A 27345-nucleotide genomic window follows, 5' to 3' on the forward strand; every position below is an offset into this window, starting at 1 on the left:
GGATTTTCCGAACTGAGATAGGAAAGCAAAAAGAAAAGAGAAAGGAGATACTGCAGTTCCCCGTAATTTTTGTGCACGAAGATCCGGACGAAGACTCGGGAGTGAGTAAGTATATTGCGGTTCCGTTCGGTCGGGGATTGGGTACCCGGGTGCGAGTGACTGAGACGTCCACTGGGCTTAGTAGCCCACCGGACGAAGTGAGTGTGGACCTCCTAATAGTGCGGTTCCCATTGTCCGCGAGGGCGTGGGCCACGAACGGAGGGAAGTGAGTGAATTTTGAGTGAAAGAAGGCACTTTCGGAAGATGGGACAGAAGAAAAGTAGGACTTCTGGTTCCATGCAGGAGATACGGGGTGGGGGTGGGCTCCCCGATATACCCCAAGATAGCCCGTTAGGCCTAATGATTCAATATTGGGATAGTTCCCCTTCTCGAAAAGGGAAATCCAAGGAGAAATTGGTCTATTATTGTATGGAGGTATGGGGAAGAAAACAGATAAGAAAAGATTTATATTGGCCAATTCATGGATCCTTAGAGGATTGGATATGCCAACAATTAAACATATATGTTAACAACAAACGACCATTTAATAAGGAGGAGAGTGAATACGCCTTTTTATGGATCCTGGGCACGGCTCAGGCCGATAATTTGTTTCCATTAAAAGAAAAGAAAAATGATAAAAAGAAAAGGTGGGATGTAGACGAACCTCCAGCGTCTCCCCCACCCTATGTCCCCCCTCCGCAAGGTCCTGAGCAAGATCTCCCTCCAACAGCCCCCACAGAACCTGGGGAAGAGGCTCCTCCTTCTAATCAAAGAATAACTAGAAGTCAAACTCGAGAAAGGAGGGAGGAAAACTTGTTGTATCCCTTAAGGGAGACTGCTATGGGGGGACCACAACCCGGAGTTGGATTTGTATCTGTACCCCTCAGCTCCGGGGATGTGAGGGAATTTAAGAAAGAAATGGGACACTTGTTAGAGGACCCATTAGGGGTAGCAGAACGTTTTGATCAATTCCTCGGGCCTAACATTTATACTTGGGACGAGATGGAGTCTATTTTAAAGATCTTGTTCACAAACGAAGAACGAGGAATGATCAGAACGGCAGGCATGAGGCATTGGGATCAGAGGCATCAGCATGGTCCCGCCGGAGATGTAAAATGGCCCTTACAGCGGCCCAATTGGGACAATCAAGACCCCGCACATAGAAATAACATGATTGATCTCCGGGATATGATAATTCAGGGGATTAGAGATTCTGTACCCAGAGGGCAAAATATTAATAAGGCCTTTAATGAACAACAAAAGAAAGATGAAACCCCCACTGAATGGCTGGAAAGATTGAGAAAAAGTTTACAGCTATATTCTGGGTTAGACCCCGATAGCCAAGTGGGTCAAGCCCTGCTGAAAACTCAATTTGTAGCTAAATCTTGGACAGATATAAGGAGAAAGTTAGAGAAAGTAGAAGACTGGCAGGGAAGGGGGTTAGATGAATTATTACGAGAAGCTCAGAAGGTGTATGTGAGAAGGGAGGAAGAAAATCAGAAGAAACAAGCCAGAATCCTGATGGCAGCTGTAAGGAAAGGACAAAATCAGGGCAGGAGAGGAGAAAGTCCCCGGAAGGGCCCAGTAGAACCGAGAAGAAGAAGATTTAGTTCGCAGGACATAGAATGTTTTTATTGTCGCAAGAAGGGACATCTACAGAGAAATTGTCGGAAAAGAAGGCAGGATGAGGAGATTTTTAAGGAAGATTAGGGGGGTCAGGGGCTCTATTTGCTGGGGACCCCTAAGGTTACCGAGCCCTTGATAAAATTGAAATTGGGTCCTCAGCACGAAGTGTTCGAGTTCCTTGTGGACTCGGGTGCCGAAAGATCAACAGTCCAAAAGTTACCATCTGGATGTGTTGAATCAAAGGATAAACTCCAAGTAGTTGGTGCAAAGGGGGAACTTTTTAAGGTGCCCCTGATAAGGAATGTAACAATAGAAGCCCCAAATAAATATGGAGTGGGAACATTTTTATTGGTCCCAGAAGCTGAGTATAACCTCTTGGGACGAGACCTGATGGTGGAATTAGGAATCAATTTGGAAGTAGAGCAAGAGAAATTAAAAGTAAGATTATGCTTATTAACTGCGGAAGATGAAGCCAAGATTAATCCAGAAACTTGGTATAGCCCAGGGTCGGTGGGAAAATTAAATATCAAACCGATCACGGTCTCCATAAAAGACCCAGACCAGCCAATTAGGATAAAACAGTATCCCATCTCTAGAGAGGGGAGAGAAGGGTTGCAGCCAGTAATTGAGAGACTTTTGGCCCAAGGGCTTTTGGAACCCTGTATGTCTCCCCACAATACTCCCATATTGCCCGTAAAGAAGCCGGATGGGTCCTATCGTTTAGTACAAGATCTGAGAGCCGTAAATGAACGAACCATTACCCGGTTCCCTGTGGTGGCTAACCCGCACACTATACTTAATCAGTTAAGTCCAGATTATAAATGGTATAGTGTTATAGATTTAAAAGATGCTTTTTGGGCTTGTCCCTTAGAAGGAAAATGTAGGGACTATTTTGCTTTCGAGTGGGAGAACCCCAAGACCCATAGAAAACAACAATTACGGTGGACCGTTTTGCCCCAGGGATTTACAGAGTCTCCGAACTTGTTTGGACAAGCTCTGGAACAGTTACTGGAATCTTATGAATTAAGTCAGGGACTAATTCTAATACAACACGTGGATGATTTATTGATCGCTGGAAGAACTCAAGAAGAAGTCAGAAATGAGAGCATCAAATTATTGAACTTTTTAGGCCTCAAGGGATTAAAGGTTTCTAAGTCCAAATTACAGTTTACGGAAGAAGAGGTAAAATATTTGGGGCATTGGCTCATAAAGGGACACAAGAAATTAGATCCCGAAAGAGTAAAAGGAATTTTGTCTCTAACAGCTCCCACTAATAAAAGACAGATAAGACAGTTATTGGGATTATTAGGGTATTGTCGACAGTGGATAGAAAATTACAGCAGTAAAGTAAAATTCTTGTACGAAAAATTAACTAAAAACGGGTTGGTAAAATGGTCCCCTGAAGATGAGAATCGTTGGGAAAATATAAAAAGAGATCTGGTAGAAGCACATGTCCTCAGTTTACCCGATATCCGTAAACCCTTTCAACTCTTTATCAATGTAGATAACGGGACAGCTTATGGGGTTCTGACCCAAGGATGGGCAGGGCAGAGAAAGCCTGTAGGATATTATTCTAAAATACTGGATCCTGTAAGCCGCGGGTGGCCCACCTGCTTGCAAGCAATAGTGGCCACTGCATTAGTAGTGGAAGAAGTTGGAAAAGTCACCTTAGGAGGTGAACTAAAAGTATACACCCCCCATAACATTCGAGGAGTATTGCAACAACGGGCTGATAAGTGGCTTACAGATAGTCGATTGCTAAAATATGAGGGAATTTTAATTAACTCCCCTCGACTAGAAATGGAAACCACTTCTATTCAGAATCCTGCCCAATTTTTATACGGAGAACCTAAAGAAGATTTGACACATGACTGCCTCCAACTAATAAATTTGCAGACTAAAATAAGGGAGGACTTAGAAGACGATGAATTAGACGAAGGAGAAAAATTATTTGTGGACGGCTCCTCACGAGTGGTTGAAGGACAACGGAAATCAGGTTATGCTATTGTGGATGGGTATACTTTTAAGATAAAAGAATCAGGACCATTAAGTAAAGCCTGGTCCGCACAAGCGTGTGAGTTATATGCTATGCTAAGGGCATTAAAGCTCTTAGAAAATAAAGTTGGAACTATTTATACAGATTCAAAGTATACCTTTGGGGTGGTACATACTTTTGGAAAAATTTGGGAAGAGAGAGGCTTAATTAACACCCAGGGAAAAGGATTAGTCCATGAAAAGCTAATCTTAGAAGTTTTAAAGGCATTAAGAGGTCCACTAAAGATAGCCATAGTCCATGTAAAAGGACATCAGAAGGGACTAACCCATACTGTAAGAGGAAACAATCTAGCCGACGCGGAGGCAAAACGGGCTGCATTATTAATGGTTCAGACCTTGAGAGAGGAACCTGAAAGGCTAAAATTAGATAAAACTTTCACTCTCCAAGAATTGGATAAGCTACAACAAATTGGAGCAAAAAGAGATGGCGATAAATGGCTGCTACCAGATGGCAGGGAAATTCTTCCAAAAGGATTAGCTCGGGGAATACTGAATAAATTACACCATAAAACTCATTGGGGAATTCAAGCTTTAGTGGATCAGTTTGAGACAAACTATGCCTGTGTCGGAATATACGGTCTAGCTAAAAGGATTTTAGAGGGATGTTTAACCTGTCACAAAGTGAATAAACGACAACTTAGGGAAAAGCTTCAAGGAGGTCGTGAATTGGCTAAAAGACCCTGTGAGAAAATACAGGTGGATTTTACCGAATTGCCAAAGGTGGGGAGATATCAGTATTTATTGGTCTTGGTTGATCACCTTACGCACTTTGTAGAAGCCTTTCCAGTGGTAAGAGCTACTGCAAAGACAGTTATTAAGATTCTTTTGGAAGAAATTATTCCAAGATATGGGACTGTTGTGGTAATTGACTCAGACCGAGGTCCACATTTCACATCCAAAGTAATTAAAGAGACAACTGAATTGTTTGGTACAAAATGGGAATACCATACTCCCTGGCACCCACAGAGTTCTGGGAAAGTAGAAAGAATGAATGGGGAGATAAAGAAACACCTAACCAAACTTATGGTGGAAACAAAAATGAATAGGGTTAAATGTTTACCATTGGCTTTGCTTTACATTAGAACTCAGCCAAGAACAGATGCTGGTATATCCCCCTTTGAAATGTTGTATGGAATGCCTTATGACTTTGGGTTATTAGTGGAACACCCAAAAGTCGAGGATAAACTTTTAACAGAATATATTTTAGAACTTACAAAAAGAAGACAGGAACTAAGAAAGAAGGGCTTGGTAGTACAAAGACCTCCCTTGGACATTTCCATACACCGAATCCAGCCCGGAGACCAGGTACTAATCAAAACCTGGAAAGAAACCTCCCTAACACCCCGTTGGGAAGGACCCTTTGTTGTTTTACTTACCACAGACACGGCTGTACGGACAGCAGAAAAAGGATGGACTCACGCTAGTAGGATTAAGGGACCTATCTTCCCAGAGAAGTGGACTGTGACGTCGGAACCAGGAGATCTTCGAGTAAAGATAAGGAAAAGCGAGACCGGTAAATGAACCACTCCAGAAGGGAAGTAAGAGATAGTTTATATCGATGGTTCCAAATACCACCAGGAAATACTCTACGAAAGGTATATTTTGCACCTTGGAGTGAAGAAAGGATACCGGACCAAACAGGGGGGGGTGGATTATACAAACTAACAGGAACTCCCCAGGTTTTTCCATTTTGTTGCGAAACAGAGACGGAGATACCCGAATCACCCAGAATAGGAGATCTCTGGGGAATACCCTGCTTAAAACACCCTACTTCCGGACATTTATGTTGGGTTGTTTGCCGATGTCTAAATTGTAATAGAGATTGGTCCTGTGTTTCATTTAAGAGACAACCCTATTGTATGAAATGTCGCAATGATTTGATACGTGCCAGGGGACCAGAGGATCCAGTGGAAATTCGTAAATTATTTTGTGGGTGGGAACTGTCAGTACCTGAACTTTGGGAAGTATATGAAACAGACTGGTATAGAGTTTTAAGACAGTGTGCTATAAGATTCGCCTGGAAACGGGCACAACAACCACATAGGTGGAAATATATTTGAGAGATAACTAACTCTTTAGACCTTGGAAATTATTGACAGGATAACAGCAAAATTCCCCTGAAGACTATCTGCTGCTGCCAAGAAGATCTTGATATCCCGTTGCTCTCTGCAAAGGAGTAGACGAGGAAGGCAGAGAGGTACTAAACAGTGGGGAAATGAAAGCTGGTATCCTATTAATGGTATTGATTACCATGACTTTAGAAAATGAACATCAACCCTTCAATTGGACCTTAGGTCGATGGGAAGATTCAATGGAAGTTCAGTATAATGTGACAGCCGGACCCCCAGAATTCCAAGTTAAATTGGAAGATTTAGTCTTTTATGAACTAGACCCACCTGGCCGACGAGAAAGAGCAATAAAACCTTTTTATCTCTGCCCCAGTTCGAATCCAGGGAAAAGCTATTGCAATTTCCCTAATCACTATTACTGTGCATATTGGGGATGTGAAACCATAGCTTCAAACTGGGGCGTAGCCATTAAAGATAGATTTTTAACTATAACATGGGGACCCAGAGGATGCAACCCGCCAGCTCCTAGCTGGGATGGACACATAGAGGGCTCCCACCTTGGCAACTGTAAGCATGTTATACTAGAAATCCTGCAGCCTAATGACCACGGATGGTTATTGGGACGAACCTGGGGAATGCGATATTGGGAATCTGGAACTGATAGAGGAGGACTAATATTCATTCAAAAACGGGAAGTTAAAATGCCACAAGCGGTAGGGCCCAATCGAGTCATCACAAAGCAAAAAGGGAAAAAGAAGAAGCCAAAGGTAGGAAACTCCACAGCCTCAGTCACCCCAGGGACATACCTAACCTCTACAAATAAAGTGGAGAAAATACCCAAAGACAATGAACCCTTATGGGCTGTAATGCAGGCAGCCTATCAAGCTTTAAATACAACAAATCCAAATTTTACCATTTCCTGTTGGTTATGTTATGACATAAAGCCCCCTTTTTATGAGGGGATAGCTGTGTCATCTCCTTTTAATACCTCTACCGAGGACAATCCCTCCAGATGTAATTGGAAGGAATGGAAGGCGGGGATTACTCTCCAACAGGTCAGAGGGAGCGGTTGGTGTATAGGGAAGGTAACGAACGAGAGAAGAACTCTATGTACCAACCAGACTCAAAACTTTACATCTAATACTAAATGGGTTCTGCCCAGTCCTGGGGCATGGTGGGTCTGCTCCATAACCGGATTAACACCATGTTTGTCCACTGCTGTTCTCAAGAAAAGTATCTCAGAATTTTGTGTACAGGTTACTGTGGTACCTAGAATCCTCTTACATGGGGAAGAAACTATGTATTTACACTGGAGCAATTTAGGACATAAAATCAACAAACGAGAGCCAATATCTACAATTACTATAGCTATTCTACTTGGTTTAGGGGTCGCTGGGACCGCCACTGGCATAACCTCCTTGGTGCAACAACAGCAGAGTCTAACATCTCTAAGAGCTGCAGTAGACGAAGATTTGGCCCGAATAGAAAAATCTATTTCCTATTTAGAGAAATCATTGACCTCATTGTCGGAAGTAGTTTTACAGAATCGAAGAGGATTGGACCTTTTGTTCTTGCAAAACGGAGGATTATGTGCTGCCCTAGGTGAAGAATGTTGCTTTTATGCTGACCATACAGGGGTAGTAAGAGATTCGTTAGCTAAACTGAGAGAGGGATTAGAGAAAAGAAAACGAGAGCGAGAGGCTCAGTCCTCCTGGTATGAATCTTGGTTTAATCAGTCACCATGGCTGAGTACCTTAATTTCTACTTTGGCGGGACCCCTCATGATGTTGCTATTGGCTCTGACTTTTGGACCCTGTGTCATTAACAAATTTGTAACCTTTGTTGAAAGCAGGTTAGAAAAAGTGCAGCTAATGGTGATGAAGCAATCAGAACTGGAAATGAAACTTATACCGAACGAAAATCCTGAATTAGATGCAGCTTGTGAGGTATTGTCTAGGTTTGATCAGCAAATCACTTATAAATAAAAGAAGGGGGGGATTGTAATAAGTAACTAAAGGTGATTTGCTGATCAAACAAGTTAAGCAAGAGGAACGAACCCATTGTGGCAGTCTTGAGAACTCCCTGTTTTACCAGAAGAGACATGTCCACAACATTATCTTGCTACACCAACATGGGAACTCCTGTTTGACAAAAAGCTTAACCACAATGTTATCAGAATGTATTGTTTTGAGCTGATTCTGTGACCAACATTTTATCTAAACTACCTCAAGCAAGAAGCTACGGAGGGGCGTACTGAAGATGTCGAAACCCGACCTCCGTGAAGATAAAAAGAGCTGCTCAGCTTGCTTGAATTTGCGAGCCTTTGGTGGAGCTGCGACTCCCCGGCCGCCCAGCGCTGCTTTTGCCTTCCTACCTCAATAAATATTTATTGAATCTATTTCGGACTTGATTTATTTTAAATTCAACTATAACAGGAATAATCAGAAGAAAAAGGCAAGACTCTTGGGTTGAGACAAAGGCAGTTTAACAGAACAGCAAAGGGAACAAGCAAACAACAACAATAACACAGACAGAGGAATATACAAACACGATTACGGAACCGCCGCTCCCTGCCACTCACCGACCGGACCCGGGACGCCCCAGCCGGCTCCAAGCCGCGACTTCCTGCCCCCTCCCCCGGCAGCTCAGGGTGGGCATGGCTCACATGGCATGGAATACCAGGAAAAATTAACCCTATCCCCGCTGGAACCAGGACAGGAAGCCAGTCACTAATAAAGCTGACAAGGCAGAGGTACTCAGTACCTTCTTTGCCTCTGTATTTACTGGTGTAGCTGGACCCCACCTCACAGGATCAAGTAGCTATGACAAAGCATGAGTCGATCCATCAGTAGTGAAGGAAGGGCTGGTCTGTGGCCTCAACCTGCATAAATCCATGGGAAGTGGCTGACATTGTTGCGTGGCCACTGTATAATCTTTGAAAAGTCATGGAGATCAGGTGATGGCTGGAAGAGGGCAAATGCCATACCCATCTACAAGAAAGGCCCAAAAGAGGACCCAGGAAACTACAGGCCCATTAGTCTTACTTCAGTCCCTGGGAAAGTAATCATAGAATTATAGAATGGTTCGGGTTGGAAGGGACCTTAAAGATCATTTAGCTCCAACCCTCCTGCCATGGACAGGGATACCTTCCACTAGACCAGGTTGCTCAAAGCCCCATCCAGCCTGGCCTTGAACACTTCCAGGGATGGGGCAGCCACAACTTCTCTGGGCAACCTGTTCCAGTTCCTCACCACCCTCATCGTAAAGAATTTCTTCCTTATGTCCAATCCAAATCTACCCTTCTTCAGTTTAAAATCATCGCCCCTTGTCCTGTCACTACAGGTCCTGCTAAAAAGTTTCTCTCCGTCTTTCTTAGAAGGCCCCGTTTAAGTATTGAAAGGCCGCAACAAGGTCTCCCCGGAGCCTTCTCTTCTCCAGGCTGAACAACCCCAGCTCTCTCAGCCTGTCCTCATAGGAGAGGTGCTCCAGCCCTCTGATCATCTTCGTGGCCCTCCTCTGGACCCGCTCTATCAGGTCCATGTCTTTCTTGTGTTGGGGGACCCAGAGCTGAACACTATACTCCAGGTGGGATCTCACCAGAGCAGAGTAGAGGGGGAGAATCACCTCCCTTGACCTGGTAGCCACACTTCTTTTGATGCAGCCCAGGATGTGATTGGTTTTCTGGGCTGCAAGCCCACATTGCCAACTCATATTCGGTTTTTCATCCACCAGTACCCCCAAGTCCTTCTCTGCAGGGCTGCTCTCAATCCACTCGTCACCCAGCCTGTATCCATGTTTGGGATTGCCCTGACCCAGGTGCAGGACCTTGCACAGGCCTTGCTGAACTTCATGAGGTTCACATGGGACTGCCTCTCTAGCCTGTCCAGGTCCCTCTGGATGGCATCCCTTCTCTCTAGAGCATCAACCACACCACTCAGCTTGGTGTCATCCGCAAACTTGCTGAAGGTGCATTCAGTCCCACTGGAACGATCCTCATAGAAACTATCACAAGCCAAATGAAGTGGGTGATTGGAAAAAGCCAGCATGGACTTACCAAGGGCAAGTCATGCCTGACTAACCTGATAACCTTCTACAGCAAAATAACATTTTCTGTCAGCAGTGAATGTTGTTTACCTGGACTTCAGCAAAGCCTTCTACACTGTTTCCCACAGCCTTCTTTCTCCTGGACAAACTGGCAAGATAAAGACTGGATGGGTGGTCTGCAAGATGGGTGGGAAATTGGCTAACGGGCCACACTGAGAGGGTGGTGATCAATGGTTTTTACTCAGGCTGGCAGCCTGTCACAAGTGGGGTTCCCCCAGGGGTCGATACTGGGCCCCATGCTGTTCAACGTCTTCATAAATGTCCTGAATGATGGGATCGAAAGCACCCTCACCAAGTTTGCTGATGACACTGAACTGGGTGGTGAGGTGGACACATCAGAAGGGCAAGCCATCTTACCCAGACCTGGACAGGCTGGAAGAGTGAGCTAGCAAGAACAGTATGAAGTTTAACAAAGACAAGTGCAAAGTCCTGCACCTGGGTCAGAATAACCAAAGAGCTCAGTACAGGCTAGGATCTGTGTGGCTGGGGAGCAGCCTTGCTGAAAGGGACCTGGGGGTCCTGGTAGACAGCAAGGTGAACATGAGTCAGCAGTGAGCTTCTGCAGCAACAAAGGCAAATCATATCCTGGGCTGCATCCGCAGGGGCGTTACTGTCAGAGATAGAGATATGATCATCCCACTCAGTGCTTGTCAGGCTGCACCCGGAGTACTGTGTCCAGTTCTGGTCCCCACAACTCAAAAAAGGTGCAGAAAGACTGGAGAGGGTCCAAAGGAGGGCCGTGAAGACGATCAAGGGGCTGAAGAACCTGCCCTATGAGGAAAGACAAAAGGTGTGTCACGGTTTCAGCTGGGATAGAGTTGGTTTTCTTATTAGCAGCTGGTATAGTGCTGTGTTTTGGATTTGGGATGAGAAATAGTGTTGATAGCACACTGGTGGTTTTGGTTGTTGCTAAGCTCTCAAGGCCTTTTCTGCTCCTCATACCACCCCACCAGCGAGTAGACTGGGGATGCACAAAAAGTTGGGAGGAGACACAGCTGGGACAGCTGACCCCAAATGGCCAAAGGGATATTCCATGCCACGTGCTGTCATGCTCAGCATATAAAGCTGGGGGAAGAAGAAGGAAGGGGGTATGTTCAGAGTGATCACGTTTGTCTTCCCAAGTAACCATTACACGTGATGGAGTCCTGCTTTCCTGGAGATGGCTGAACACCTGCCTGCCAATGGGAAGTAGTGAATGAATTCCTTGTTTTGCTTTGCTTGATTGCGCGGCTTTTGCTTTACTTATTAAACTGTCTTTATCTCAAACCACAAGTTTTTCCCCACTTTTACTCTTCTGATTCTCTCCCCCATCACAACTGGAGGGAGGGAGCAAGCGGATGCGTGGTTCTAGCTGCTGTCTGGGGTTAAACCACAGCAGTTACTAAAGTTGATCTTCCACTTGACTACAGAATATATCCTGTAAATATCAAATTAAATTTGAGACAGTTTGATGCAAATATTTTACATTTATTGGAAGGGCACAGTAAAAAGGGGACTGCAGAAAAGACAGAGGACTATTCAAAAACGGTCTGCAGTTTACAAGAATACCAAAATTCTTTTTTGTAACAGCCTATGAAAATAAAAAGCTAGCTGAAGTTCAAAAGTGTAACTTTAAAGTATATAAAAAATTGGCAAATAAATCAAGTTTAAATGTATATCTATTTAAAATTATAAAGGACAGACAACTAACGATTGTATTACATAGTTATAATTTTCAGACTTGCTTAAAAGCCAGATGAACTTACAAATGTTGTTTTGGTTTTTTACATGTGTACTTTTGGGAAGAAGCACCCATTTCCAGTGTTATGCATTATTGATCTGTTTCACAAATATATTATTTTTAAACAACAACGAGTATAAAAGGTGTTTTACCTGATATTAAACTTGATGATGCATACTTTGGCACAAACTTGAAAAAAAGGTTTAAACACATTTGAAAACTGTATCTGTACCCCAACTCAAGGTTACAAGTGTCAAAAACTCTTATGTGTGCTAATAGGCCAGTGAATCAACCTTCCCATCTTCCTCAATATCCCTTCTCCTTCTCCAGATGCCTAAAACTATATGAAGGAAAATTAACACATGCAGTTGCAAAAACCAGCAGTCCTATAACTATTAGTTCAAATTTTTATATCTGAAAGGCTTTTGAATATGCATATAACTACACAATTCTTTAATAGAAGGGATGGATAAGTGCTTGGGTTTTGCTTTCAGTCCTCAAGATGTCTTTGTCTGCCTGTCTTTTGTCCTCCACGTGATGTTTTTCCTATTACATGTTTTTAGCATTTTAGTTAAAACTAGGTGGGAATCTCAGTGGAAAAAAATAAGTTGTCAGTTACAGGTAATGATACAATTAACAGTGGAAACAGATCTTTTTCTTCTAGTTGGTAGGTCTACTGAAGAGTCTGAATCTGTGGCATGACCAAGCAGAAGGTGGAGGGAAGGAAAAAAATGTTGTCACTATCTCCTCCTTAAGCACTACAACATCAGGTGTTGGAAGGAATTGGCTACATACAAGAAAGACATACAAGAAACTTCCAGTTTCCAGTGGATTTATTAGTGATTTGTAGCAAGCATAAGCATGATATAAAAAGGTGCCATACAGAGTCCAAGACCTTCTCTGTGACATCCTGGCTGCATCTATGCTACATATTAGAATGGCTGAAAGCACCTGAATTGGTTACTTTAATTCAGCAGTTCCTTTCACTGAAAAACCGTAGAGGAACAAAGGTACAGGTTTACCTTTGTGTAGAATTAAAGTGAAATGTAAATGCTTCTATTGAAGAGATATTTTGTGTAAGCAATACTGCCATTCAAAATATCAGTAAAGTAATCGTTTCAGTTAAAAAGTTTGTATATTTGAAATGCATTAAGCCATATCAACTTGGTTACCTAATGAAAAATTAGGTTCCCTTTAGACTTTTATTGACTTAACAGGGCTTGTTGTTTGAAGTTGCAAGTCTCAGAATTTGGGAGGGATGTATAATTACCTGCATTAAAGGTTATATGATGTAAAGAGGTCAGATTTCTAAAAGCAAAATGGATGACAATAATGAAAATTAATACTATTTGGAAAGTTCTGATAAGTAGAAGGCATGTTTAAAGCAAAGCTCAAATGGAATTGAGGAACTGGTTTTAATTTTAAAGATAGTGTTTTGGATCTGGTCTGACAGCAAGATCATTCCTTTGGAAAGGGGCATAATTGGCTTAATATTGTTCCATAAGAATAAGAAAAGGATGTTCTGTATTGTAAATTAGACAGTGGGGAATGTTGTTATTCTGATGTCTCTTATGATGTGGACAATTCATTATGTATTTAGGGTTTGTAACTTGATTAAACCATGATTTGAACTATGTGTTCCACCTTGGATTCACAGTTACCTAAATTTTCATACAAACACATTGCCACAGGTATAAAGGTATAACATCACTATGAAACTTTTAAGTCAAACAAAAACAGGGATATATTGGAACTTTTGTCTCACAAGAGTAACTTTCTTGAAGTAAGTGAAAGGGGAGTACCTGTGGTAGATAGAGCTGTTAGAGTTAAGAAATGTTTGGGAGGTGCAAAGGGCCAGATTCTTCTGATTTAGCAGTACAGTGCAGCTAGAGCTGTTAGCCTACTGCAGCCCTGTTTAAAGAGCAGAAAGATTCTTTAATAATTGAAGCACAAATTCAGAGAAAACTAGTTTACATATTAGTAATGCAAGGATTTTGTGTTGCTATTGCATTTAATATTTGTGGAATTTTTTATATGTTGAGAGAGACTGAAATAACTGAGCTGACTGTATAGACAGTACTGTGAATCTTTTAATTATTTTTTTTTAGTGGTGGAAATATCTTGCTCAATAGCCTCCACATGTGCAATCTAGAAGTAACCTCTATCAACCTGATTTTTCTTTTAAAAGCATAGTTGCCTTAAATTGATGAAGGGTTTTAATGGAGAAGCATGTGCTGTCTCTCTTAACCCATTCACAAAATTTCAGCTATGTAGCTGATCTATAAACTTTTGTAGTTCTAAAACTAGATGAGAGTTCCAAATAGTGGCAATTTAGGAAGGCTTTTCTTTTTTTTCCCCAAGCCTTCTTTGCTAGTAACAGTATGCATCCTATGTGGTCCTATTGGACAACAGTTCATATTTACCTATAAAACACCAAGCCAGTTGTTGCAAGTTTTACTTACAAAGCATTCAATTCTGGGAAGGCGGGGAAGAAAGTATCAAGTTCACCTATTCTATGTTTTCAATCTGTGACCTCAGTCAACTGCATTTGAGAATTTTATTAATTCTTTTTTTTTTTAGTACAGCTAACAGTTTTTGTTTTAGAGAAGGCCTTTATAAAGATGATCTGAGATCTACAAATGAGCTACTCTCTTATCCAAGAGCTGCAAAATAATAATGCAACTAGCTAGCCATCTAATTAGTTCTTCGCCTCCAAAAAAACCCCAACACTCTGAAAATTCTAATTTAAATTCTGCCTAAATGATGCCTAAAAACATGGTGTTCTAAAACAGCTAGTCATATATAACTTCCTGAAAATCGAAGAACTTGGAATTAACACACAAACACCTGGACATATATTCCAGTTACAATTTTATATAAAAGAGTCAAAGGGACATTGTAGTCCAAGTTGCAAAGAAAACCAAGAGTCGTAGTAACAAGCTTTGTGCCTTTCCTTCTCTGAGTGTTGAGTCTTTATTCTTTCTGGAGGATTTTTTTTTTAATACAAACTTTTTCCTTCTTGGTGGTGTTTACAGCTCCACTGTCCCCAATCTTTTGAAATCTGATTGTAATGATTTTAAAAAGTTAAAAGGTTAACGTTTCTACTCTGCCTTGTTCAGCCTGCTAGAGGCTTAAAACATATTTCCTTATGGCATAGAGAAGCAGCGTTTTTATTTGGATACTTTGCATGGAATGTACTTTTGTTTAGCTTTTGCAGGCTCCAGCTGCATACTGATAATTACTGCAAATTGAAGGAAAGTCAGGATCAAAACCAAACCTAGTAATTCACATTCTTTTACTCCTCTAAAACCAATCCTAGTTATCTATAATATGCTGCTATCATTAGCAAATCTACTTCTTGTTGACCTTTTCTACACATGTGCGCCTACTGCTTTTACTTATTTTTTGTAAGGCAGATGATTTGCGGTATTTGTTAACAACATACATGTAGTCAAGACTTGATATTGGCTTTTTTGTTTGTTAAATATAGTTCATTGAAAAGGAGACATTACTGAATTCTGATGGCTTCACAGGAAAAAAGCAGTAGCTTAAGTAAATCACATCCAAAGTCAGAAGTATTTACTATAATATGGTAAGAAATGCACATGCAGTTCAATTTTCTAGAACAGAAAATTCTGGATTTCACTTTACATCCAGAATCTGACCTTCAACCTGAAACAAGGTATCATTTAAAAATATCAGATGCATAAAGAATTTTAAAAATATAAAAGTATTGATATACTTATCAAAAACTGTCTTCACTTTTAAGGCCATCATGTGTGACACAGTCACCACATTACAGTGCCATAGTGTTGATATCTGGGACAGGGATAGGAGAGCAAGAACACAACATAATATAGAAAACCTCTGAAAAATTTCACTAGCGTTTACTTGCTGTAAACCAGATAGAAGCCACAGTCACTTAAATCTATAGTATCTGCTTTTCTACTTTTTTGTATCCTAAATGACAATATTACTGTGACTGTATATATAGCATTTGGCAGAATATGTTTTTAAAGCAGGTGTAGACACGATTGGTAAACTCGTATATAAAAACCCCAGTTAATTTTAAAGTATTTAGAAGAATATTGCAAATAATGATGTATAAATGCAGTGTTTAAGAGGAAAATATTACTTCACTGGAAAATAAAGTCCTGCAGATTGGACTAGTTTATGACTATGTCACTTTCTTTTTGATTGAAGACAGGTCTTTCTGAATCTCACTGAATTTTGGTCGGTTTTCAGGTTTGTAGGCCCAGCACCTCTGCATTATTTTACATATTTCTTCTGGACATTTTTGTGGTGCTGACATTCGGTATCCTAGTACATAAAAAAGGGAGAAATACACAGCATTGAAAAAAGATACATACTGACAAATTTAAAAAGAAATGAGCGAAGTTCAATATCATTGCATTAAAAAAAAATATTGAGGGTAAATTTTATATGACTTGTAATATCTTTCTCAGTGGGTTCATACAGAATTTCGGTACTTAGGTAGCAAGACTTGTTTTTATAAACACTCCTCTGCTCTGAAAAACATCAGATTTTTTTTCCTTTGCTTTTTTAAGGACAAACTTCCATGGTCATCTACAGTGATTATAATTAACAACAGCATTCTATATAACTCAGCAAACTAGGTTTTTAATCATTTGGTAGCTTTACTAGCTAAGAACCTGTTTACGAATTACACAGGAGAAATATGTAGAGGAGGAAAAGTCTTGAAATGCCACTAAAGATGATGAAATCAAAGACCCAAAACCCTGCTCACATTTATTTGTTACTTTTATTTAAAGTCTTTTGATTATTTTGTAAAATAGAAAAAAATGTGGCATTCACCATTCAACCAGCTTGCCAATCTCCACCATAACTTAACATTTTGTCTGAAATGCTTTAATAGAGAAGATAGAATGATATAATTTTTTCTTCTAGCAGTTTGGGATATTTCCACTTCCAATATCTTAACTAATTCATTCTGGTCAAGCCTCTATTTGCACAGCAATCAGTCCCTCCTCTCCATTTTACCTTTTAGTTATGTAGCCACAAAAGCCAACATGCTATAACTTTGTCGTCCTTTAAGTCACTAGTCATTATCTTCCTTTTATCAAGAAGCTTATAAATCACACTATTTCTCCCAGAAAGCTAAACAGCAACTAAATAATCTCATATTTTTGCTAAAGTTGCTAGATAATACATGTTATTTCTTTGCTATTTTTTATACTGTATGTACCTACATCCCTATGGATCTACACAGCATCTCTTTTGCTCCCTACAATTAACTACCTTTCTCCACTTGTTCTCGTGCTTGTTGGTTTGTCATCCCAGGGTACGGGCATACTCCTAAACTGAAGGTCTCCCACAAAAGAATTCCAAAGCTCCATACATCACTCTCAGATGTGTATCTCCCTATGGAAAGGAAAGAAAACCAGTGGCTTAACTTACAGAAAAAAAAAATCATGTTTTACATAATTATGGCCATATATTTTCTGCAGAGGTAAGTGTTATTTTGGCAAGCTTTAAGCATAATAAAGCTGTAGCTCCTAATGAACGTTCTTCAGATATCATGTTCTCCTGTATTTCAAATTATAAACATCAATTATTTTAAAGTTAATACCCAGGAATAATATAAGCTAACCTAAAGTTCTGTAATGTGACAGAGACTTGTTACACAAAGCACATGGCTGAGATCTTACCATGTTGGTCATTTTCCATGTAAGTTAAGAATTTCTTTCCATTTACTGCCCCAAAATGTATTTTTTAATGTTATTTTAATATAAAAGGACAGAAAAACGTCAGGGTTTTTTCCTTGTTTATAACCACTTTCAACTCTCTTAAAAAATTTACCTTTTCCAGTTCCCTAATATAGCATGGCAATGAGTCCTCCAAGAGGAGCTAAAATTAATGTAGTTCTTAATTGCAAAGAGGACCTGGGTTTCTTGCTCTGAGAAACTACTCTCTGGAAATGAATCTACAGTTGCTTCAACTGTTGTTTAATTTGGACCTTGAATAACTGATGCACCCAATCAAATTAAAAAAAAAAGTCTAGTCTACTACTATCTTCAACTATGCTTCAGACAGATGGAATAATTAAGATAATTTAAATCCAAACCTCTTTGTGAAATGAAAGCTTTATATTATGGGAGAAGGATAGCTCTTGGGGGAGAGATTTCTATTGTCCCTGAGGGATTCACATCAAGATGCACGCTATTTCAGAAAGTGTAGGCTCCTAGCCCTTTGTAGCAGGGTCTATGAAAACGTTACCTTAAAAAAAGCCATTTATCATGTTGCTGTCATCATTTTTTATGACTGTATTTCTTTGTTACATTCTATGACTGTCTTTATTCTTAAAAGCATACACATGCTTGCAGATGTGCGTTTGTTCATCTTTGAGCATTAAACAAACCAAACTAACTCACTTCTCTTATTTCCCCCTCCTTCTGCCACATTTCCAGAAAGGCCCTATAATCCCATCGCTTGTGTCAAATTTTCAGCTAAACATTTTAAATCCACTTACACTAGAATAAAGGTAAATAAATGTAAATTATAGTGACAGTTGGCAATATAACTGCTCTGATGTCAGAAAGTTCAATTTACTCTTAAACTAAATATCACTTCCAGCTGACAACTCCATCTACATTAGCTTGTGTGTTTAGTAGACAGTAATTATGGACATTCACTTTGCTCTTTGTAATAAGATTAGTTTTCTTGTCTATATATCAACTCTCTTCAGAATGTAACACTTTTCATTGAAGTCATTCGGTAGATACAAGTGATTAATTTTTTTTTTAAAAGAAAGTACAACTTCTACACAGTTAATTGTCTTTCCCACTATGATATTATTTGGGGAAAAAAGGGCATGCTCTTTCATAAACAAATACAATAATTTATTAACATTAACAAACTGGGAAAGTTGTACTGGAAAAACATGCATTAAAAGTACATTTTAATTTTGAGAGAACTGGAAGCAAAAATACCCTACACCTTGGCCTAAATATGTAATTTTATTAGGTGCATTTAAAACAAATTTTCACTTGACGGAAGTGATGGAAATCATATAGTCCCAAGTAAAAATAATGGTATGGAATGGCACTGAACAGTACCCACTGAACTAAAGGTTAAATCTTCCATATGTTCCAGTAGCATCAAGATTTCATTCATGACTTCATACACAACTCCCTAACAGTTCCATTTGCCTTAATCCAGTTTCTAGACTTTCCAACCTTAATTTTGTCATTTAAAATCTTTTTGTGACTGCTATTAATGTCACATAAAGTGAATACAGAAGTGTTTAAAAAAAAGGCACTTTTATTTGTTTTCTTAAGCACTGTATCATTCATGTAATGACCAAATGACCCTATTTCTCATTTTCCTCGAACCATTAAATTTTGCCATCGAGAACTGACATGCTCAATGATTGTGAACTAGTTCTGAAATATTGCACATTTAGTTGTTTCACTCTGGTATCCTTAACTACTTTCAATAGTTACTAAGTTACTAGTAACTACATAGTTACTTATGACCATATTATTAGAATGGCAAAACACAAACCAATTATTTTAACTTGCACTTTTCAAGAGAGTGGAAAAAATGATCCATCAAAAAAAAAACAACACAGAAAGCTTCAACCATAATATGAAAGCTGAATATTAGCCTGCTGAATACTTTAACAAATGTTTGAGATAAGCGATTTTCTGCAGTGTTTGGGAAATAACCTTCATTTTAGAAAACAGTAAATAAGTAAAGATGTTAATCAGCTATACGTTCTTCTCCTGTCAGGTGTGGAAAATAGCAAAGACTCAGAAGTACAAAATGAAGGCGTCATAAAAGCCAGTTTCCTGCTTAATGTAGTAGACTGGACTGATATGGCTGTGGAGAAGGGGTTTCCATTATATATCAAATAAATGACAAGTACTTTTGAAACAAAGAAATAAAAATTCAAAACACCTTTTATAGTGGAATAAACACCCAAAACAGAAATAGTATTCCACAGTAAACATTAGCAACACTAGCACCTCTTAGAAAAATAGATAATAGAGGATCAGTCACTCTAACTACATTTATTATTAGCTTTCTAAGGGGAGGATTTGCATTATTGTGGTATGGCGTCAACTTCTACAAAATTGCTAATGAAAAGGATTCTTCTTCTAACAATCATAAGAAAATTATGATTTCCAATGCATTATTTTAAACAAAAGCTCTAAAAGGTGGGAGAAGTATTTAGAAAAACTTAACAGGAAGATATAAGATGTTTCAATTTTTTTTCTGTGAACTCAAGTAAAGAACTAGTTGAGAAGTGCATTCAGAATATGAGCTCATTCATTTAATATGCTGCTGCTTCTTCACAACTCACTTTACTTAGAAGAACTAGTTTTTTTAGTTTTACCTACAAGCTAAAAAGCTAAATCCAGCAGTTTCTATTTTTGTTTTGAAACTATTACCCACATCACTTAATCAGAAATAATGAATTTTTTCCTCCCCATAATAGCATAACAATATATAAAAGTGCATATAAACAAAGCTGCAGTTTAAAAAAATAAAGCATTTTTTTCTCCAATGCAATGATTTATCTAATAATTTATCTGAGTGTTCTATAATGTTAAGATCTTCTGCCTTTTTTTTTAAAAAATGCCATAAATATGCAGAACTTCCCACTCACTGGAACAAGTTAGCAACATAACTACAGCATTATTTTACTGTTGAATAAGTAGCAACTTTGATGTTGCTGCCTTGTTCTTTTTGAAGGGAAAATAGTATTTTTACATAACTTATATGAGGCTGAAATATTATTTTAAAGGTAACTAAAATATTTTAAACATCTGTTGATCTGAACTGGGAAAAAGGAAAAATTATATATATGCTCAAATACTGTCCCCTTGCACCTTATACTTCATATTTTTTATACCAAGAAGATAAAGCTATATCCTTACCATAGTTGAGAGCTTCTGGAGCAGTCCACTTGATAGGAATCTGCTTTAAGCCTGATGATGAATAAACTCCATCATCCTCTTGACGAGACATTCCAAAATCGCTTATTTTCAAAATGTTGTTTTCATCTACCAAGCAGTTCCTTGCAGCCAGGTCTCTAAGTTAGAACAAGAAATAACCCCCTCACGTTTTCACACATTTGAGACTACTAAAAGTCACTTAAAATGTGAAGGAAAATCTGAAGTTGTGTACTGGTCTGGCTGGGATAGAATCAACTTTCTTCATAGCAGCCCATATGGTACTGTGTTTTGGATTTGACTAAAACAACATTGATAACACACCAATGTTTTAGCTATTACTGAACAGTGCTTGCATAGCATCAAGGCCCTCTCTCTTTCTCACTCTGCCCTTGTCAATGAGTAAGCTAGGGGTGGGCAAGAGGTTGGGAGGGGACACAGCTGGGACAGCTGACCTGAATTAACCAAAGAGCTATTCCATGGCATATAATGTCATGCCCTGCAATAAAACTGGGAGGGGAGTTTTTCTAAGGTAGTTGTTGCTTTGAGACTGACTGGGCATTAGTCTGCTTGTGGGAGGTGGTAACTAACTGCCTTTGTATCACTTTTTTTTTTTTTTCCTTCACTTATTGAACTGTCTTTATCTTGACCCATGAGTTTCTGGTTTTGCTTCTTTTGATTCTTTCCCCCATCTCATTGCAGGGGAAGTGAGAAAGCAGCTGGTGGGTGTTTAGTTACTGACTAGGGTCAACCCACCACAAGTAGGTTCCTATAACTTTTCTATCATAGCTGAATTTATCAGTAATAGTGAGTATGTCACAATGTAGACTAGGTTTCTAGAGACCAAATAGATACTCATTTCAATGATGAAATAAGCAGATGTAAGGCAAAGAGCTGTTGTTGCTATATTGCCCATTGAGATCACAAAAATAAACCTGCAGATTAACAAATTTTACTTGATGCAAAGTGAGACAGAACTCAAAGAAGCAGCCCAAAGCAAGTTCTCATAATTGTGAAAGGCACTGAGAAGCCAGAGGATTGTCTCTATCTTACCTCTATTATCATCACAGTTTCCATCAAAAATCAAAAGCTATTGAGCATTACAGGAAGAAGTATTTTGGTTCAGGGTTGGATGACAAGCTCAGAAAAATCAACATCCTCCTTTTCTCTCCCTCCATCTCAAAAAAGCTTTTCAACAACAAGAAACTGTAAATATATAGGGCTTTTGATTGAAAACCACTGTGAAGAGTCAAAATTACAGGTAACTTTGCTGTTAAATATTTGTAGTCACTCATCACGCTTTCTAGGTGGCCTTTAAAAAAACCCCACAAATCACATTCTGTTTGTTTTCTCTTTATCTTTCCCCAAAGCAAACATCCCAAAGACGTACAGGTATAATTGCATGGATTTGGGTGCCTCTCTTTCTCTGGGGAATTGTTTTTCTTTTCAAACAGCATTACTACTTGCTGCAGTAATTTCATAAAAATCAGTATTTAACTTAGAAAAGCAGCAAATATTCTTTATTTTCCATTGTGAAAGCTGTACAAATTGAGCGCAAATTACACCAAGCTGCTACAGAACAATTTAATTAGTAAAAGAATAACCATGACTTTCATTTTCTCATACCAAGACTATGGAAGTTCCTAGTGATTATTAAGAACAAAGGAAAAAGCCCCTTCCTCCAACTACCAAAGAGTAAAAATTGATACTTCATTTTAAAATTTAATTTTTAAACACTAACTTGAAGTTTCTATAAACACAAACAGCACAGTGACCACATGTCACCAATACAAGTTGAATATGCTGAAACTACAGCAGAGAGCACCCAACACTTTTTCTAAAAATCCAACAGCAAGTTGAAAAAGAGACAATTTCTTCATGCCAAGAATTGTCTGTCAGTGAAGACTTAAACCTCATAAACGTTTCTTTAAGAATAGCCCTGTAAAGAACCACACAACAGATAATACCTAGTATTCCCACAGCCACAGCCTCACTGAAGCAATTAGCCATTTTATATCTTCCCTGGTCAGGTACTTAAAATACCCTCAGATGATAAAAACAAGCAATTAATTAGTGAACAGAATTAGTATACCTCCACCGCACATTTAATTCAACCAAAATAGCCTATTATCTGATCAAAAAAGAAGGAATGGCAGGTCTACAAGTGAAAATTGATTTTTTGAAGACTACAGACACTTCCTCTCTTTCAGCCACTTCAGGTAATTTCCAATGCTGGCTGGCTAACTAAATCAAAACATACCTGTTTCTGAAGTTTCTTGATACTCATGTGCTGCTACTTTTGCTATATGTGGAGATCATATCAATAGTATGTGTCATATCAATTAGTCTGTGTCTAATAACAGATAGGAAAAATAAATATTAGAGGGTCAGAACCAGATCCTTCAAAGTGCTCTGTGTTAGCCTCCTCCTTTATACTTTTTAAAATTTGTTTATTTTTTCATATTGTTGTAGTTATCACACAATGAATAATAATTTAAAATATTAACTGTAATACTAATCACTCCTCTCAGTTGCTAATGTCTTCCTCATTATCACAGATGAATAGTTCTAGGAAACTAGGGAAGATCCAAGTTAGATGCAGCAATGATTTCTCAATAATCTCAACTCTTCTGCTTGCTATCCATATTGTTGGATATTGCTCAGTTTTTCACAACTATAAAATGAGTAATTTCCCCACCTCAGAGCAGAAATGACATTCAATTACTCCCTGTAAAGCATTTTGAGATTCTTCAGACAAGGGATTTAAAAATTTTACAAAAACAACTCAAAAGTATCACAGAATGGTTGAGGTTGGAAGGAACCTCTGGAGGTCATCTGGTCCAACCCCCCTGCTGGGAGACAGTGTCAAAGGCCTTACTCAAGTCCGGGTAAACAATAGCCACTGCTCTCCCCTCTTCTACCAGGCTGGTCACTTCATCACATAAGTTTATCAGATTGGTCAAGCATGACTTCCCCTTGGTGAAGCCATGCTGACTACTCTTGATGACTTCCAGCACTTCATGTGCCTGGAAATGGTTCCCAGGATTAGCTGCTCCATCACCTTCCAGGGATGGAGGTGAGGCTGACAGGCCTGTAGTTCCCTGGGTCCTCTTTCTTGCCCTTCTTGAAGATAGGAGTGACATTTGCCTTCCTCCAGTCTTTGGACACTTCTCCTGGTCGCCGTGATTGATCAAAGATTATCGAGAGTGGCCTCACAATGACATCTTCCAGCTCCCTCAGCACTTGTGAAAAACAAATCAAAAAAGCCCAAACAACTGTCTTCAGTAACTGAATACAACCACAAAAAACAGACTTATATCTAAAAATGCGTTCTTCCACAGAACCTTTATTTTCTCCACCTGTAAGACTAAGATGTATCCCTGTAAGACTAAAATGTATCCTATATTCCATGAATAGTTGTGGCAGATCTACAAGCAGAGGCCTGCATACGGCCAAGGACACAGTGAGCAGAGCACACAGAAACAGGAACGCAGATATCAATACGGATGGAACGAAGAGGAACTGGTTCAATATAAACATGGAACAAGAAAACAGCTTTGCGTGCTTATCTTGGTGGGAACTGAATAAGGCGACTGGGTTAGTGATCTGAAATATGTGTTTACTTGCCTAGCAGGTGCACGGAAAGTTTTAGAGCTCGGGTATAAAAGCCGAGGCTTGAGAAGCAATAAACGATTTCGTGCTCATCACAGCCGGAGTCTGTGCCCTCATACACCACAAATGGCGCCTGAACAGGGTTTAAAAGAACAAGGACTAAAAGGAACAGAGATATGAAGTACTAATTATCCAGTAGTGTAACCCATGGCTGGATGGAGGAATTCATACCGAGAGCTCTTAACAATTACTTTCATCGCCGTTCGCTGGACGAAAAAGGTGAGCAGCCACGGTAGATATTAAAAATGGGACAAACAGCTACTCGAGAACAGAAATTGCAACTTGAACTTCTGCAGCGCATTTTAACAGAACAGGGCTTTAAAGTGGCCCCTGTCTAACTAGTGACTTTGCTTGTATGGATACATGATTATTGCTCATGGTTCCCTGAAGGGGGGTCCTATGATTTAGCTCACTGGCAAAAAGTGGGGAAGGAATTGCAAACGTGGGAGATGCTGCAGTTGTCCTTGCCAGAAGGAATAATACTTACTTGGCGAACTGTATACACTGCCATACTGCATCCCGCAGAACAAGCCCTGCAAGGGTTTGCTGGAGGGGCACCACAAGCTCCCCCAGAGGAACCTCAGTCTTTTGAAATGATACCCCCAGTTGCGGACCCTCAGCCTGAATATGCTAAAATTCCCAGTCCTGAAGAACATTACCAAAAGCAGAATTCAGGAGGCGAAGAGCCAGAAGATCCCTTTGATCCTGGTCCAATAAATCCAGAGACTGAACCTGATTTATATCCACCTTTAACCCCAATTAAAGCTATGCCTGCATCTGCTCCAACTGCGGAGGAGATTTTACAGCAACAGCGACAAAAGTCGTTATTGCGCTCCTCCATTCTTAACCCTTCTCCATCTGCGCCAGGTACCGTGTCTGTTCCTCCTTATCAGCTGCTTATACATGCGCAGCCGGAATCGGGGTATTGCGGTGTATTGTCAGAATGTCAGCGGAGAAGGCCGGAGCTGGAGCCGCTTCGCTCCCACCGCCGCTCGCCTCAGCCCCTCCCCTCCCCAGTTGTCTCCCTGAGATAGAAGTGCTGGTTTTGTATGTCTGCTGTGTAAGTGTGTGTGGGCGCCAGCTTATACCTGCTGATCAGCATGTGTGCTACTGTTTGTTTTTTGTCGTGTGCAGTGTCGTTAGGTGACTCCCCTTGAGCAGGTGTTCTGCCCGGTGTGGTACTGTTCTCGTATGCAACTAGGGCTGACACTCCGTCAAGTGAAGAAGTTTGTATATACACAATGTTTAGACGTAAGGCGAGCACGCCCCAGGTAGATACACCAGGATGGGCTGTAGAACCGATGGAAGTCCTGAAATATTGGGGGAGTTTTCACCAGCCGACACGTTTACACTCTCGGGAACGGCTCGCCCGTGCAGGGCGTATCGCTGGTTGTTTGTTGTTTGTCTATAAGATCATGGTTGATTGGGAAAAGGAGTTGAGTCCAAATCTATAGGATGCTCTGTAGGAAAATGAGAAACTTAAGGGTGAGCTCTTGTTGCAAAGGCAGACTTTTATGTCAGTCATAAGTGATGGAAAAAAAAGAAAGGAAAGAAAAAAAGAAAAAAACAAAATAACAAAAAAACCCAAACAGGAACAATTAGAAGGGAAATGTGCCACGTTAGCACAAAAGTATGCCATACGCGCTACAAGAAAGCATCAGAAAAAGAGAAATAGGACACCTGATTCAAAGCAGTACCATAGAGATATGTTTTTGGTTTTTTCCTATATGTGTCTATGTTATTGCATGCCTTAGTAGATTGCTCTGTGTTATACCCTGCAAGACTAAAATGAACCCCAGCAGAGGCGGTCTCTTGAGCAAGGGGGTGGAATATGGGAAAGCAACGGAAGATCGGAAAGGAGGATTGTAAATACACTCAAGGGACTCGCACCTGGGTGCTGGAAAACACATATATCACACCAATTGTTATTCAGTCTCGGGTGCTGGCAAGAAAAACATTTGGATGACATAAGCCTGTAATGGACTCACGGACACCTTATCTAGCTGCTTGAGAATCTTGGCCTGTTGTGGAAGAAGATCAAAGCACAGTGAGAAAACTATACCAGCGAGAACAGGGAGTCCGCATGCGCTCTTGCTAACAAGGACTCTCTTGCTGCCAAGGATAAGTTTAACAATGCTACTAGTACAGCTATTTCTGAGGTATTGCTAGATGTAGATAGTATTCGACATGCGACGCTGCAAAACAGAGCTGCTACTGATTTTTTTGCTTTCAGCTCACAGACATGGTTGTCAAGATTTTAAAGGACTGTATTGTATGAATCTAAGTGACCACTCCACATCCATCCATGCCCAGCTGCAGGAACTGCACCGACCGAACCAGCAACTTGTGGAGACCACTGGGTGAAATCTCTTTGCTGGATGGACTTGGGGGTGGGGTTGGTTGAAGCAAATTATACTCATTGCCTGTGTGGAAGGAATTTGTCTGTTATGTTTAGTATGCTGTTTGCCGTGTTTAATAAGCATTATACGATCAGTTGTAAATGCCGCTTTGCATCGTACCCTTGTACGAGTTGTAGAATATCGTCGTGTCCCAACTACGGGATGGCATGCGTAAGGGATAATAGAGGATGGTCCGAGTGAGACACAACGGAAAATTACTAGTTGAACCAAACCCAGTATACATGTTGGGAAAAAGGGACTCAGTACTGTTGCTACAAAAACTATGTGCGTATCCATGAGAACCTGACCTTCACAGAAGAAGATAACAAGAAGGGAGTACAACAATGTAGTCACGTATCAGACAGCCGCTGTTAGCAAAGCTGGATCATGAGTCTGGTGGGGCTCGCTGCATGTGCTGGCCACGCGTGCAGCGACTCTAGCCTGTACTTTTCCACTCAATCTGGTGCAGGATATAGGGGGGCTGTCTCGTGTCGGAGAGAGGGAGAGAGACATGAGCACACTTTGAAGCCGAGCCCAGTACAGGAAAAGGAAGGCCTGAAACCAGTCAAGCCGATCAATGAGTAAAAGCAGGCATACCTAAGGATGGGTATTTTTATTAATCTTTCAGTTTTTAATGCTTATCTCTTTTCTGTCTCATGTAGATTCTTTTGTATATTGTGCTACATACTGAGGGCTGGCGAATGGGATTTGTATTTGAAAAC

At 40.1% G+C, this 27345-nt stretch overlaps 1 protein-coding gene across 8 annotated transcripts in view; it reads right to left on the reverse strand.

Annotated features, from left to right (window-relative positions):
- Positions 1–11348: 11348 nt before the first annotated feature.
- The window catches only part of LOC141735430 (tyrosine-protein kinase Fer-like), a 275100-nt gene continuing 259103 nt past the window's right edge, over positions 11349–27345 (reverse strand). For 7 of the 8 annotated variants that reach the window (XM_074568164.1, XM_074568166.1, XM_074568162.1 and 4 more), the window contains 3 exons: positions 20538–20692; positions 16894–17016; positions 11349–15933 (listed from right to left, as the gene is read on the reverse strand). In XM_074568164.1, coding sequence (XP_074424265.1) covers positions 15791–15933; positions 16894–17016; positions 20538–20692 — 421 coding nt within the window. In that variant the 3' untranslated portion in view covers positions 11349–15790. Of the gene's footprint in view, positions 15934–16893; positions 17017–20537; positions 20693–27345 lie in introns of those variants that run through there. The other variant, XR_012584720.1, reaches the window with a different exon arrangement.

This window comes from Larus michahellis, chromosome W (assembly GCF_964199755.1).
Source record: "Larus michahellis chromosome W, bLarMic1.1, whole genome shotgun sequence".
Lineage (NCBI taxonomy): Eukaryota > Metazoa > Chordata > Aves > Charadriiformes > Laridae > Larus > Larus michahellis.